General features: G+C 40.1%; 1 protein-coding gene across 1 annotated transcript in view; it reads right to left on the bottom strand.

Moving 5' to 3' along the window:
• Window positions 1-13,563, bottom strand: part of ACADL (acyl-CoA dehydrogenase long chain) — a 41,611-nt gene extending 28,048 nt beyond the window's left edge. The window contains 4 exon segments of the mRNA XM_074191463.1: window positions 1,463-1,627; window positions 2,552-2,689; window positions 9,666-9,821; window positions 13,461-13,563. Of these exon segments, the coding sequence (XP_074047564.1) occupies window positions 1,463-1,627; window positions 2,552-2,689; window positions 9,666-9,821; window positions 13,461-13,546 (545 nt within the window). The 5' untranslated portion in view covers window positions 13,547-13,563.
• Between the last annotated feature and the right edge of the window lie 557 nt (window positions 13,564-14,120).

Below are 14,120 nucleotides of genomic sequence, written 5' to 3'. Positions count from 1 at the left end.
GTAATTGGTAAAAAAAGAGGGGGAAAAAATTAAAAGTTAACTGGTGTCAACATCCAGTAAAAAATCCATTGACAATATGGCAAATTCAAACATATCTTTAAAATGTTATATCAGAGGCAGGGAGGGAAATTGTCAACTTTATAATTACAAAAAAACCCCACACACTGCATCTTCTGTTGCATTCAAAAGGAGATTTTTATGCATATGCATATAGCCATATACATAGTAATGAGCACATCATTGGTAACCATCTCTGAAAATGATGAAAAAAACGTGTTAAGGCTTATTAGTAAAGTGGAAGAACTTAATTTTTGTCTCTGTAGTCCCAGCAGCAGTACAGTGCTTGTTGCTGATAAATGATTGTGGCATGACCATGAACGCACTTTAATTAAGTGCGTCTCTGACCTTCCCAGGTCTCCTCAACTGCTAGTGCTGCCTTCTCCTCCAAACTATACTATATTAAACTAAATGAATGAGGAAAATAGTGTCACCCCCCCCACCTCATGGAATTGTGAGGATCAAAAGAGATAATATTTATAAAGCATTCAGCAGAGTGTGAGGCACATTTTTTGTTCTTCAGTTGTGACCAACTCTTTATGATTGCATGGATTATAGCAAGCTGTCCATTGGGCTTTCTGGGCAAAGATACTGGAGAGGTTTGTCATTTTCTTCTCCACTGGATTAATGCAAATAGAGCATAAGTGATATGCCACAGGGTCACATAGCTAGTGTGTGACTCCGGTCTTCCTGATCATTTCTATTCAAATTTGACAACACTGGTATAGTGGATAGAGCACCAACTTGAAGTTAGGAAGACCTGGAAGCAAATCTTGCTCCAGATCCTTGCTAATGTGAACCTAGGCAAGCTCGGTAGGTCTTCATTTCTTCATTTTACAAATGAGGGTTAGACACAATTGCCTCTAAGGTTTCTTCTGGACCTAAAATCTAAAATAATAAATGCTTCTTGACTGAGCAGCATTATCAATTTTGGAGTAATTTTATGGTTTGTAATCAGTTTAGGGAAGTTAGCTGATATAGAAGATAAAGTACTGGGCTTGGAGAGAAGAAGACTCATCATCCTGAATTCAAAGCTGGTCTCTGACATTTACTAGCCATGTGACCCTGGCAAGATATTTTACCTTGATTGCCTTGGTTTCTTCATCTGTAAAAATGAGCTGAAAAAGGAAATAGTTAACTACTCCAGTATCTTTGCCAAGAAAACTCCAAGCAGAGTCACACAGAAATGAACATGACTCAAATGACTCAAAAACAGCAAATCATAGCATAGCTTCATAATTAGGGAAGGGAAACATTTTCCTAAGTCAGAAATTTCATACTGAAGTATTGAATTCTTTTCCTGTTAAAGAACTTGATAAAACAACACACCCTGAAATTCTTGGCAAACAAAGGTCATCTTCTGGCAAGACTGTTAAGAAGATCCAAACAAAATATGCAAGCTTACCTTCCTGCCCCAGGTTCTGTCATAGCTATGGCCCCAATACATTTGCCAGCAGTCATCTCAGGGATAAAGCGTTTAATCTGTTCATCTGTTCCATAGTTTGCAATATAGGGCATAACAATGTCTGAATGAAGACTAAATCCAGGGCCTGTACAATTTGAGTATGCTCTTAAAAAGTAAGGGGGTAAGAGTGGGAGTAGAAAAAAAGAGCAAGGAGGAAAAAATTTAAGCTCAGAAAAAATAAGTAAGGCTGCTTGATTCTATCTGATACTAATATTTCTTTATATTTTGATGTATGTTACTCATTTATATGAGTACTTCCCCTCAATCATGAAGAAGGTAACACATTTAGAACAACCCCTAATGTTCATCCCTATTTTTTTTAGGTTTTTTTGCAAGGCAATGGGGTTAAGTGGCTTGCCCAAGGCCACACAGCTAGGTAATTATTAAGTGTCAGACCAGATTTGAACCCAGGTACTCCTGACTCCAAGGCCGGTGCTTTATCCACTACACCTCCTAGCTGCTCCCATCCCTATTTCTTGATATTGTTTGTTCCCATTGGGTCAATCATTTCTTCTCTTACTATATGACTGGACCATTTTTTTCCATTTACTCCAGTCATACACTTTAAAAAATATAGTTTTTTTCCCCCTAAAGGATCAAATGCTAGTTTCATAAATTGACATTTATGAATATTTGATTAAAATATTTTTAATAACTATTTTCAACATCTGAAGATTTAAAAGACACTATTTCCTTCCCCACCCTTTCCCTATACTCATGGTTCCCAATGATTTAATCTGATTTAATTAAATGATTTGGTTAAATCTAATGATTTAAAGGAAAATATGGCATTAACAATTTGACCTACCAAATAGAAAAAGCACTGGACTGGGAGCCAGGAAGCCCAAGTTAAAAATATAACTGCATTGCCAGGTGACTATGGGCAAGTCACAAAGTATGCTGGCCTCATTTTCCTTATTAGGAAAAGAGTTTACAATCTTTTCCAGCCCTGGCACATTGTGATTTATTATTCATCACAGGAACATCAACCAGCATACTTAGAAAATAAAACTACAATGGAACACTTACTGTTCTTCCCAGACAATGGCTGTAGAGAGCAGGTCTCCACCAATGCCTCCATGTTTCTCTGCAATGTTGATCCCTAGCAGGCCTTGTTTTCCAGCTAATTCCCAAACTTCCTTACTTACCTCTCCAGCTTTCTCCCACCTGCAAATTGAAAAGAGTTAAGAATTAGAGAATTTCTCATTTCCCAGACTATTGGGCCTTCTATTTTATTTGTCTTCTAATGGAGAAAGTCAATCTGTGCCACGGTTGACCCCTTATACCATCACAGTGGTATGTGCCCCTATGTTTTCTTGTGTTTCCCCTTCTCGCCTCCCTTTCCTCATCTCTGGTAGATATGTGGGCTTGGCTAGCACCCAGGAGTCACCACAGGCCATGCTTATCCCTTGGAGTTGAATAAGGGGCTGCTCTTTTACCAGGAGATTGAGCATTGGCTCTGCACAGGGATAGGAAGACAAAAGCAGGGTCCGGGCCATACTGTTTTCCAGCAGGAGAAAATGAAGACAAGTGAGTCCACAATGTGACTTCCAAGAAATGGAACTCTAATTAATTCAGGCATCTACTTAGGGTTTAAATTAACTAACACAATTGCTTCTGGTATATGCACTATTTATTTTTCTTTCAACGGGAAGCTCCACTGATACTTATCATGGTCCATCAATTTGGGGAATAGGTGGAAAATATGGTAGAGAATAGAATGAATTATCATTATAAGAAATAATGAAAGAGGTAGCTTCAGAGTAAACTTGGAAGACTCACCTAAACTGGTTCAGAGAAGAAAACCTGAAGCATAGTTTACACAATAATAACTTTATAGGGACAAATAGCTTTGAAAGACTGTTTATCAAAGCATTTTTCTTCTTTTATTAATTAGTATTTTATCTTTTCAAATGACATGTACAATTTTCAACATTAATTTTTCAAAAGATTTTAAATTCCAGATTTTCTCCCTCTCTCCTCTCACCTACTCAGACAATTTCATATAGGTTATATATGTACAACCTTGTAAAACATATTTCCATATTACTCTTGTGAAAAAAAGAAACAACAAAAGAAAAAAGTCACCCCCCCCCCCCGACAAAGTGCAAATAGTGTGCTTTGATGTGCAATCAGAAATTAGTTCTTTCTCTGAATGTGGACAGCATTTTCCATCATGTCTTTTGAAGTTGTCCTGAATCATTAATACATTTTTCAATCTCAATTCCAGAGGACTAATGCTGAAATAAGAGGTCTACCTTTTCACAAAGGCTTAAGGTGCAGAATGAGTTGTGCAGCTTTGAATACTGCAAACCTGTAGTTGTGATACAAAAATCGTATTTTTTCATTTTTTATTGAGAGAAGGGGGTGAGTTAACAATGAGATTGCCTTTCAAAAGAGAAATAAAAATATATCATTGAAGTATTTCATATTTAAAGATTTTATATTTAAATAAATTTGAAAAATGTATCTTTAAAAAAATGGTAAGGCAGCATTCTGATGCAGTGGATAGAGCACCCACCCTACACTTGGGAGTTCAAATCTGACCTCAGACACTTGACACTTACTAGCTGTGTGATGCTGGGTAAGTCTTTTAACACTGATTGCCTAGGGAAAAAATGGCACTTGAAGAGATTTAGGAAAGAGGCTACCACTTTGAAGGCCTCAATTTGAGAAGTAAAACTATGCTATCAGGGTTTAGAATTGGAGAATAGTCTAGAACTTAAGCCAGAAGCTGTTCATAAAATATATGAGTCAAATAACAGATAAAGAAGTCACCTGATGTCATAAACTTTATATAGTGTATACCAGTACCAGCTCTGTAACCTGTAGTTTTTATTTTTTTTTAGGTTTTTTTCAAGGTAATGGGGTCAAATGACTTGCCCAAGGTCACATAGTGAAGTAATTAATAAGTGTCTGAGGCTGGATTTGAACTCAGGTTCTCCTGACTCCAAGGCTGGTGCTCTGTCCACTGCATCACCCATCTGCTTCTTGTAACCTATAGTCTTTAAGAACTATCTGGCAACCATTCAACATAGCAGCAGGCATTTTTCCTCCACAGTGGTCAGCTACCACCCTCGACTCCCCACAGACTATAATTGGCAGTGATCTTATCTTCCAACATGGGAAAATGGATAGCATTGCTAATGACCAAGGAAATAAGACCATCTAAAGCTACATTATCTTCCTTGAAAGAAAGTTTAATCAGTGATGTTGCAAAGAATCAAGTTGCACTGAACCCCATCAACACAGTTTTTGATGCCAAACATTTGATTGGTCAAAGCTCTAATGAGGCAATTGTACAGTCAGGCATGAAGCATTGGCCTTTCACATTAAGTTTTTTTCCCAGAAGCATTCCCTATGAGCTTGATGAAAAAAAATTGCTGAAGCTTCCTTTAGGAAGTCTGTCACAAATACTGTGGTCACAGTACCAGCCTATTTTAACAATGTTCAGTGTCAGGCCACCGAAGATGGTCTTAATGTGCTCCCAATCATCAATGAGCTAACTGCTGCTGCCACTGCTAACCAGTAGCTCGGTTACAAAGATTGTATTTTTTCATTTTTTACATTGGGAAAAAGGGGTAAGTTAACAATGAGATTGACTCTCCCAAAAGAGAAATTAAAAAAAATATGTCATTGAAGTATTTCATATTTAAAGACTTCATATTTAAATTAATTTGAAAAATGTATCTTTTAAAAAAAAAGACAGGGTAACTAGGTGATGCAGTGGATAAGACTGTCTCCAAGAGGAATGTGTTGATATTTGACCTTGGAAGTGGTACTTTTGATGGGTATATTCTTAAAGATGACATCTTTGAGGTCAAGACCACAGCTAGGGACCACTTGGGTGGGGAGGATTTTGACAACCGCATGGTTAACCAATTCATTGCTGAGTTCAAGCAAAAGCACAAGAAGGACATCGATGAGAACAAAAGAACTATTCATCATGTGTGCACTGCTTGTGAACATACCCTTTCTTCCAGGATCCAGGCCAGAAATGAGATTGATTCCTTCTATGAAGCTATGGACTTTTATATATCAATCACTGAGCCCAATTAGAAGAGTCAATGTTGATCTCTTCTGTGGCACCCTGAACTCTGTAGAAAAGGTTAAGAGATGCCAAGCTAGATAAATTAGGTTCATGACATCAACCCAGTGGGTGGCCCCACCTGCATCCCTCAAATCCAAAATCTTCTGTAAGATTTCTTCAGTGGCAAGGAGCTCAGGTACAGCTGTCCAGGCTGCCATTTTGCCTAGAGAAAAATCTAATAATGTGATGGACTTGCTGCTGTTGGACATCACGTGTCTTTCTTTTGGAATTGAAACTGCTGGTGTAGTTCTAGCCATGCTGATCAAATATTATACCAACATCCTCATCAAGTAGAAACAGACCTTTACCACCTATTTGGACAACCAGTCTGGTGTGCTCATTCAAGTTTATGAAGGTGAGATAGCCATGACAAAGGATAACAACCTGCTTGGCAAGTTGAGCTCAAAGGGATCCCTCCCAGCACCCCAGGATGTTCTTCAGATTGGATGCCAATGGCATCCTCAATGGATAAGAGCCTAGGCAAGTAGAACAAAATCACAATCACCAATGACAAAGGTTGTTTGAGCAAAGAAGAAATTGAATATATATGGTCCAGGAGGCTAAGAAATACAAGATTGAGAATGAGAAGCAGAGAGACAAGGTATTTTCCAAGAATTCCCTTGAATCTTATGTTTTCAACATGAAGGCTACTGTAGAGGATGAAAAAATGGAAGGCAAAATTGGAAGACAAATAGAAGACCCTTGACAAATGTAATGAAATAATTAACTGGCTGGATAAGAATCAGACTGCTGAGAAGGAAGAATTTGTGTATCAGCAGAAGGAATTGAAGTAGGTCTGCAGTCCCATAATTACTAAGCTGTACTGGAGAGCAGGGGGAATGCCAGAAGGCATGTCTGGTGGGTTTCCAGGGATTGGAATAGCCTCATCTGGAGGGAATTCTTCTGGAGAGACTGACTAAACACATAAAAAAAAAGAGCATTCCACACAACTTTCCAAAATCTGAAGGACTCAAAATTTTAGTAAAGGCAATGGCCATTTGAAAAATAACATTTAAGCTAATATGAATCCCTGAATTACGTGGAGGAAGAGAAGTGAATAACATTGCACTTTAGCAGTATAAGTGGAAAAGTGATTCTTGTCCTGGAAAAATTTGGCACCTTTAAAAAAAAAGAAAGAATTGTCCAGCATACGCCAAATGTTGGATTTGAACTCTGGTCTTCCTGACTTAAAAACAATCTTTCTATCCACTACTCCATGCTTCCTCCAAGTACTGGTAAGAAACTGATTATAAGGGTGAACAAAAAAGCAGGAAGGTACAGCTGAAAGAACATTGGATTGTCATATCAATAAAACTACCAAATAACTATTTTACTGAGCTAGAATAAATAGTAACAAAATTCGTCTGGAGCAATAATAGGTCAAGATTAGCAAGAAAACTGATTAAAAAAATGTAAAGGAAGAAGGCCTAGCTCTATGAGATCTAATACTATACTAGAAAGTGGCAGTCATCCAAACTGCCAGGTCCTGGTAAAGAAATAGAGTAATGGATCAGTGGATTAGGAGAGGTACAAAAGAAACCACACTAAATGACTACAGCAATCCACTGTTTGACAAACCCGTAGACATCAGCCTCTGAGATAAGAACTCACTATTTGACAAAAATACTTGGGAAAACTGGAAAATAGTATGGCAAAAACTAGGCATAGATCCACATCTCACACCCTATACTAAAATAAGGTCAAAATGAGTACAGGAGTTAGGCATAAAGAGTGATACCATAGATAAATTAATAGACTAAGAAATACTCTATCAGATATATGGAAAGGGGACAAATTTATGACCAAACAAGAAATAGAGTATATTATGAACCTCAAAATAAATGGTTTTGACTATATTAAATTAAAAAGTGTTTGCACTAATAAAATCAATGTTGCCAAAATCAGATGGAAAGCAGAAAGCTGGGAAACAATCTTCACAACTAGGAGTTATGATAAAGGTCTCATTTCTAAAATATAGAGAGAACTGCATTAAATTGATAAGGTCACAAGTCATTCCCCAATTGATAAATGGTCAAAGGATATGAATACAGTTTTAAAAATGAAGACATTAAATGATTATATGAAAAAAATGCTCCAAATCATTATTGATTAGAGAAATGCAAGTTAAAACAACTGTGAGGTATTGCCTGACACCTATCAGATCGGCTGAGATGACAAAAAGGTTGGAGAGGTTGTGAGAGGATTGGGACATTAATACATTGTTGGTGGAATTGTGAATGGATCCAACCTTTCTGGAGAGCAATAAAACTGTTCATACCCTTTGACCCCATTAATTCTAACTCTAGGCCCATATCCAGAAGAAATCATAAAAAATGGGAAAAGGGAGCAGCTAGGTGTGGGAGAGGCATGGTTAGGTGGCGAAGTGGATAGAGCACCAGCCCTGGAGTCAGGAGTCCCTGAGTTCAAATCCGGCCTCAGACACTTAATAATTACCTAGCTGTGTGGCCTTCGGCAAGCCACTTAACCCCACTGCCTTACCAAAAAAAAATGGGAAAAGTCCCACATGTTCCAAAATATTCATAGCAGCTCTTCTTGTAGTGGCAAAGAATTGGAAATTGAGGGGATTCCCATCAACTGGGGAATGACTAAACAAGTTATAGTACATACTATGGAATACTATTGTTCTATAAGAAACCACAAATGGTCAGACTCTAGAGAAGATGGAATGAATTATAGGATCTGAAGTTGAGTGAAGGGAGCAGAACCAAGAAAATAATGTGCATATTAACGACAACATTGTGAGATGATCAACCTTAATGGAAGTAGCTCCTCTCAGCAGTTCAGAGAGCTAGGACAACTGTATTAGACTGACTATGGATAATGTTATCCCCATCCAGAGGAAGAAAAACCAAATCAAACCAAACCAAAAAAAAATCTTAATGAATGAAAAAATAAATAAACCTTCAGAATATGATGCTTATAAAAAAAATCTCTTATCTATCTCTTTTCCTTACACCTAATTCCTCATATTGAAAAATGGCTAATCTTTAGTGTTAAAGTGACTGCCACTGAGGGGAGGGGGTGGGGATGGGAAGGGAGGGTGGAAGATTTTGCAACTTAAAAATATATATGCATATGGATGAATATTGAAAAACTTTCATAACGTGTATTTGTAAAAATAAGATACCAATTAAAAAAAAAGAAAGAACATCGAATTTGGAAGGGGTTAGACAATTTGGGATAGGGTCCTGAATCTGATTCTTGGTAGTTTTGTGGCCTTGGAAAAATCTCAACTCAGGTTTCTCATTCATTTGTAAGATGAAGATATTTTTGTACCATCCATCCATCTCATAGGGTTTCAGTGAGACAAAACCTTTTAAAGTATCAGAGAAATGTAAGTTATTTTTATTTTTCTTAGTTTGAAGATAAATTTCCAATTCTGCAGAAGGAACTTGGTCCTGATCCATTCTATAGAAAGGACATTTTTCCATTTAAGTATATAACAATAGAAGCAATAGGAACAATATTTATATAATGCTGGGTTTTCAAAGCACTTTAAAAATATTATCAAATTTAATCATCGCCAACCTTCTTGGGAAGCAGGTATTATCACTATTCCAATTTTATAGATGAGGACACTAAGGCAGCAGAGGTTACGTGATTGGCGAAGGGACAGCCATACATCAATTAAGTGACAGAGGCCAGATCTGCACTGGGGTCTTTCTGATTCCATGCCAGTTCTCCATTCCCTTCACCCCCCAAGTAGACACTTAGATAAAAAGATTTTGAAAATTATAGAACAACAGCACAATTCTTGTCATAATGATGTGAAAATACATAGATTAAGGAAAGATGGAAAAAGAGATCAAACAACTATGATTTTTACCTGGTTGGGGGGGGGACCCAACACCACCAAACTCACAAAAGTATTCTGAATTCAACTGAATATCTTGGGTTCAGTTGTTCATTAACAGTCAATGTTCTGAAATGACTTTATACAAAGTATAAAAGAAAGGGCCTTACCTATGTAAAATCAGAGACTACATCTAAATTCATAATATTTAAAATGGAACCAAAAATTATCTTATTTACTCTGTGTGATGTGGAACCACCTTCTCTTGAAAGAATTTCCGGACACTTTCCCTGAAGATGTCATGATCTGAAGAGAAGATTCTTCGAATACCGACATCTGTGAGGCTCTTGGCCGAAGAACTTTCCAGTCGCCCTTCCCCTCCTGAATGTGAGAACCTTGAAAAAAATTCAAAAACCTCTTAGTAAATTTGCTTCAAATAATTCATCATTTTTTCGCCATCAGCTTGCTGTCATCCATGACTTCATTAAACAAGGAAAAGTTATGACTTTTCAGAAGAGTAACTTTAGTACCAGAAAGATAATGTGCTGGATACCTGCCTCGACTTATAATGATGATGATGATGATGATGATGATGATGATGATGATAATAATAATGGTAACTAGAATATATTGTGATTGAAGGTTTGCAGATTACTTTGCATATACTATCTCATTTGATTCTCACAACAATATGAGATGGTAGGTGTTCTGAACATCACCGAGTTATAGATGAGGAAACTGAGGCCAGCAGAAGCTAAATGACTTGCCTAGAGAAGATGATTCTATTTAGACAATGGGTGAATTCTAAAACCACAATTTTCAAAACCTTATCAACTAAACAGAATTTACCTTATAATAAGAAAATATTGTTATTTATAATTATTAATTCTGTCTAAGGACTTTTATCAAAAAGGTGAGAATGAAATAATGCACATTTACCTAGCACTTTCAGGTTTACAAAGCACCTGGGAAAGTTGTGTGAATAACACAACTAAAGTATATACCATCCTCCAATTCTGGTGAGGTTATTTTTTGATAACTTTTTAAAAAATTTATTTATTCTCATTTTGTACAAATAATGTTTTTTATACATTAATAAAATATTCTTGTTTAAGAGTAAACAAAATACCCCCTCCCCCCCCAAAATATAGACTCACTTGAGTGATAAAGTAAAGGGGAGAGAAAAAAATTAAAATTAAAATTAATAGTAACAATTGTAGGTATGGCCAGGTGGTGCAGTGGACGGAGCACCCTGGAGCCAGGACCACCCAAGCCCAAATCCGGCCCCATACACCCAACAATCACCCAGCTGTGTGACATGCAAGCCACCCCAACCCCACTGCCCTGTAAAAAAACCCAAAAAAGAAAAAAAAAGATCCAAAATAAAATAAAATAAAATAGTAATAATAATAGTAGGGGTAGCCAGGTGAGCCAGGAGCACCCAGGTCCAAATCTGGCCTCAGACACTCAAAGATCACCCCGTTATGAGGACCTGGCAGGCCACCCAGCCCCATTTGCCCTGCACCCCCCCAAATAATAATAATAAAAAATGTGCTTTAGTTTGTGTTCCAACGCCACCAACTCTGTCACAGGTGGATCACATTCTTCATGATAAGCCCATCACAAAAGTTACTTCCATAGTTTTCCTCTGTTGAGTTTTAAATTTGAATCTTAAGATTGTCAATTGTTTGGATTTCAGAAAAATCCGGAAAGGCTTCCCCATGAACTGATGATGAGTGAAGGGAGCAGAAGCAAGAGAACATTGTACACAGCAATAGCAACATTGTGTGATGATCAACTATGACAAATTTAACTCTTTTCAACAAAACAGTGACCGTAGACAGTTCCAAATAATACTTGTGATGGAAGATACCGCATCCAGAGAAAGAACTACAGAGTCTGAATGCAGAACAAAGCATACTATTTTCACTTTTAAAATTTTGTTTTATATTTTTCTCTCTCAAAGCATATTATTTTCATTTTTAAAATTGTTTCTTTTTGTTTTTTCTTTCTCATGGTTTTTCCTGTTCTGTTTTTTCTTTTATGATGTGATTAACATGGAAAACTTTAACAAGACTGCTTATGAATAATCTTTATCAGATTACTTGCTATCCTGGGGAGGAGGGAGGGAAGAGGGAGAAGAAATAATGTGGAACTCAAAATTTACAAAAATGAATTTTGAAAATTGTCTTTACATGTAATTGGAAAAAAATTAAATCAAAAATAAAAAGAATTTCAATTATTAAAATTAATTATTCCTCAGATATCAAAAACAAGGAGGGATTCGCAGAACTAATTTTATAGCAGAAAAGAACAAGAAAAACACATTTTGAACATAATTCAACTAGATAAGACATTATCTAATTTGTGTGCTTCTCCTAGGTTTTCTGAGCTAAACAGCCATGTCTAGTTGTTAAAGTGAAATTACTTCAGAAGTTCTTACTCTACAGGCAATGTCTTTTGTAATCAGAAAGTTCAGTGGAAAGAGGCACTTTATTTGAAGTTAACAGTCACCTCAGAAGACCCTATTATTCAACTTAGACAAGAAAAAAAGGTTATTCAGCAAAACTGAAAAGAAGAATTTAACTTTGGCTAACTCTTCTTTCTCCTAGTTAGAACTTAACCTTGAGGCAAGTTGCCTCTTTCTAGTTGCTAGAAAGGGAAACTAAGCCTTTATAAAGAGTCTTATAATCTTATGATTATTTTATTTCTATAAAAAACATATACCTTACTTTAAATTATCTGTTACCAAATGGTAAATTTATTCATTCATTCATTCATTCATTCACTCACTTAAATCTGTAGTAACCTAGACTTAATATAATTTTGGCTTACCTTTTACTTTTAGGGCTATTTTCCCCTAAAGACTGATTTTCTTTTCATTATCAAGCCTTTCTACTGGATAGTGTGTTTCTTCACTTTTGAAAGAAAAGTGATGGGGGCAGCTAGGAGAGCACCGGCCTTGAAGTCAGGAGAGCCTGAGTTCAAATCTGGTCTCAGACATTTAATAATGACCTAGCCCATTGCCTTGTAAAAGAAAAAAAAAGAGAAAGAAGAGTGATGTAAAAGAAAGTGTGTGTGTGTATATATATATATATATTTCTAACATAGAAAATGTTGATAGCTATAATCATCAACAACAAAAGTTTTTGGGGGTTGCTGTATAATTTTAATAAAGTAAAATGAGAATATGGAAGTATATTCAACATGATTATGCATGTATACCTTGTATAGGATTACTTCCAGTCTTTGGGGGGGGGAAGAGAGAAAATTCTACAAAAATGAATGCTGAGGGGTGGCTAGGTGGCGCAGTGGATAGAGCACCAGCCCTGGAGTCAGGAGGACCTGAGTTCAAATCCGACCTCAGCTGTGTGGCCTTGGGCAAGTCACTTAACCCCATTGCTTTGAAAAAAAGTAAAAAAATAAAATAAAGACAAAATGAATGTTGAAAGTATCTCTGCATGAATTGGAAAAAAATAAACTTTCAAAAAATTTTTTGTTTGTTTAAAGCAATGGGGCTGAGCGGCTTGGCCAAGGGCGCAGCTGGGCCCTTAGTGTCTGAGGACACCCAGCTGCCCCCCAGGGAAAAACACACTTTAAAAAGAAAGGAAGCGGCCAAACAAAAAGTTGGTAATTCCTATCCCCCCCCCCCGCCCCTCAGAGGTCGGGGTGAGAGGTCAAAGGTCGAAGCGCTGAGGGCCAAGTCCATGGCCTTCAACTTCCTCGGCCCCGCCCCTCCCCCACTGGAGACGAGCCCCCCCCCCCCCCCCCCCCCGCCACGAGCCTAAATTTAGCCGCGGCCGCTTCCGGCTCGGGAAAGGAGGCCAAAGGTCACGGTCAAGACCCTGCTCCCGGCGGGTGGGGGAAGGTCAAAGTTCGCGGGGCCCTGCGCCCCGCTGCTCCCGCCCCACTCCCCCGTGGTGGGGGGGCGACCGTCCGTCCCCCCCCCCGCGGCCCGGCGCCCCGCTACCACGGGGCGCCCCCAAACCCGAGGGGCCGCGCCCCCTCCCCCCGGGGCTGGGCCGGGCACTCGCCTGCTCCTGGGGGCGAAGGGTCGCGCCGCCTGCCCGCTCCGGCGGCTCCAGCCTGGCAGCGACGCGCACAGGAGGCGCCAGGCCATGGCGGCGGCAGCTCCGGGCACTGCCAGCCTCGCGCCCCGGGCCTCGGGCAGTCGGGGCCCGGCGGCTGCGAGCGGGGCTCCCCCTAGCGCCGGGCCCAGGCCTGCCCGCCCGGGCTGCCCGCTGCCCCGCCCGCTGCCCGCTGCCCGGCCCGCTGCGTGCTGCCCGGCCCGCTGCCCGCTGCCCGGCCCGCTGCGTGCTGCCCGGCCCGCTGCCCGCTGCCCGGCCCGCTGCCCGCTGCGCGCTGCCCGCTGCCCTGCCCGCTGCCCGGCCCGCTGCCCGCTGCGCGCTGCCCGGCCCGCTGCCCGGCCCGCTGCGTGCTGCCCGGCCCGCTGCCCCGCCCGCTGCCCCGCCCTCTGCCCGCTGCCCCGCCCGCTGCCCGCTGCCCGGCCCGCTGCCCGCTGCGCGCTGCCCGGCCCGCTGCCCGCTGCCCTGCCTGCTGCCCGCTTCCCTGCCCGCTGCGCGCTGCCCGGCCCGCTGCCCGCTGCCCTGCCCGCTGCCCGGCCCGCTGCCCGCTGCGCGCTGCGCGCTGCCCGTCCCGCTGCCCTGCTCGCTGCACGCTGCCCGCTGCCCCGC

The sequence above is a fragment of the Macrotis lagotis genome, chromosome 6 (genome assembly GCF_037893015.1).
Source record: "Macrotis lagotis isolate mMagLag1 chromosome 6, bilby.v1.9.chrom.fasta, whole genome shotgun sequence".
Classification (NCBI taxonomy): Eukaryota; Metazoa; Chordata; class Mammalia; order Peramelemorphia; family Peramelidae; genus Macrotis; species Macrotis lagotis.
This window is presented reverse-complemented; position numbering and strand designations above follow the sequence as displayed.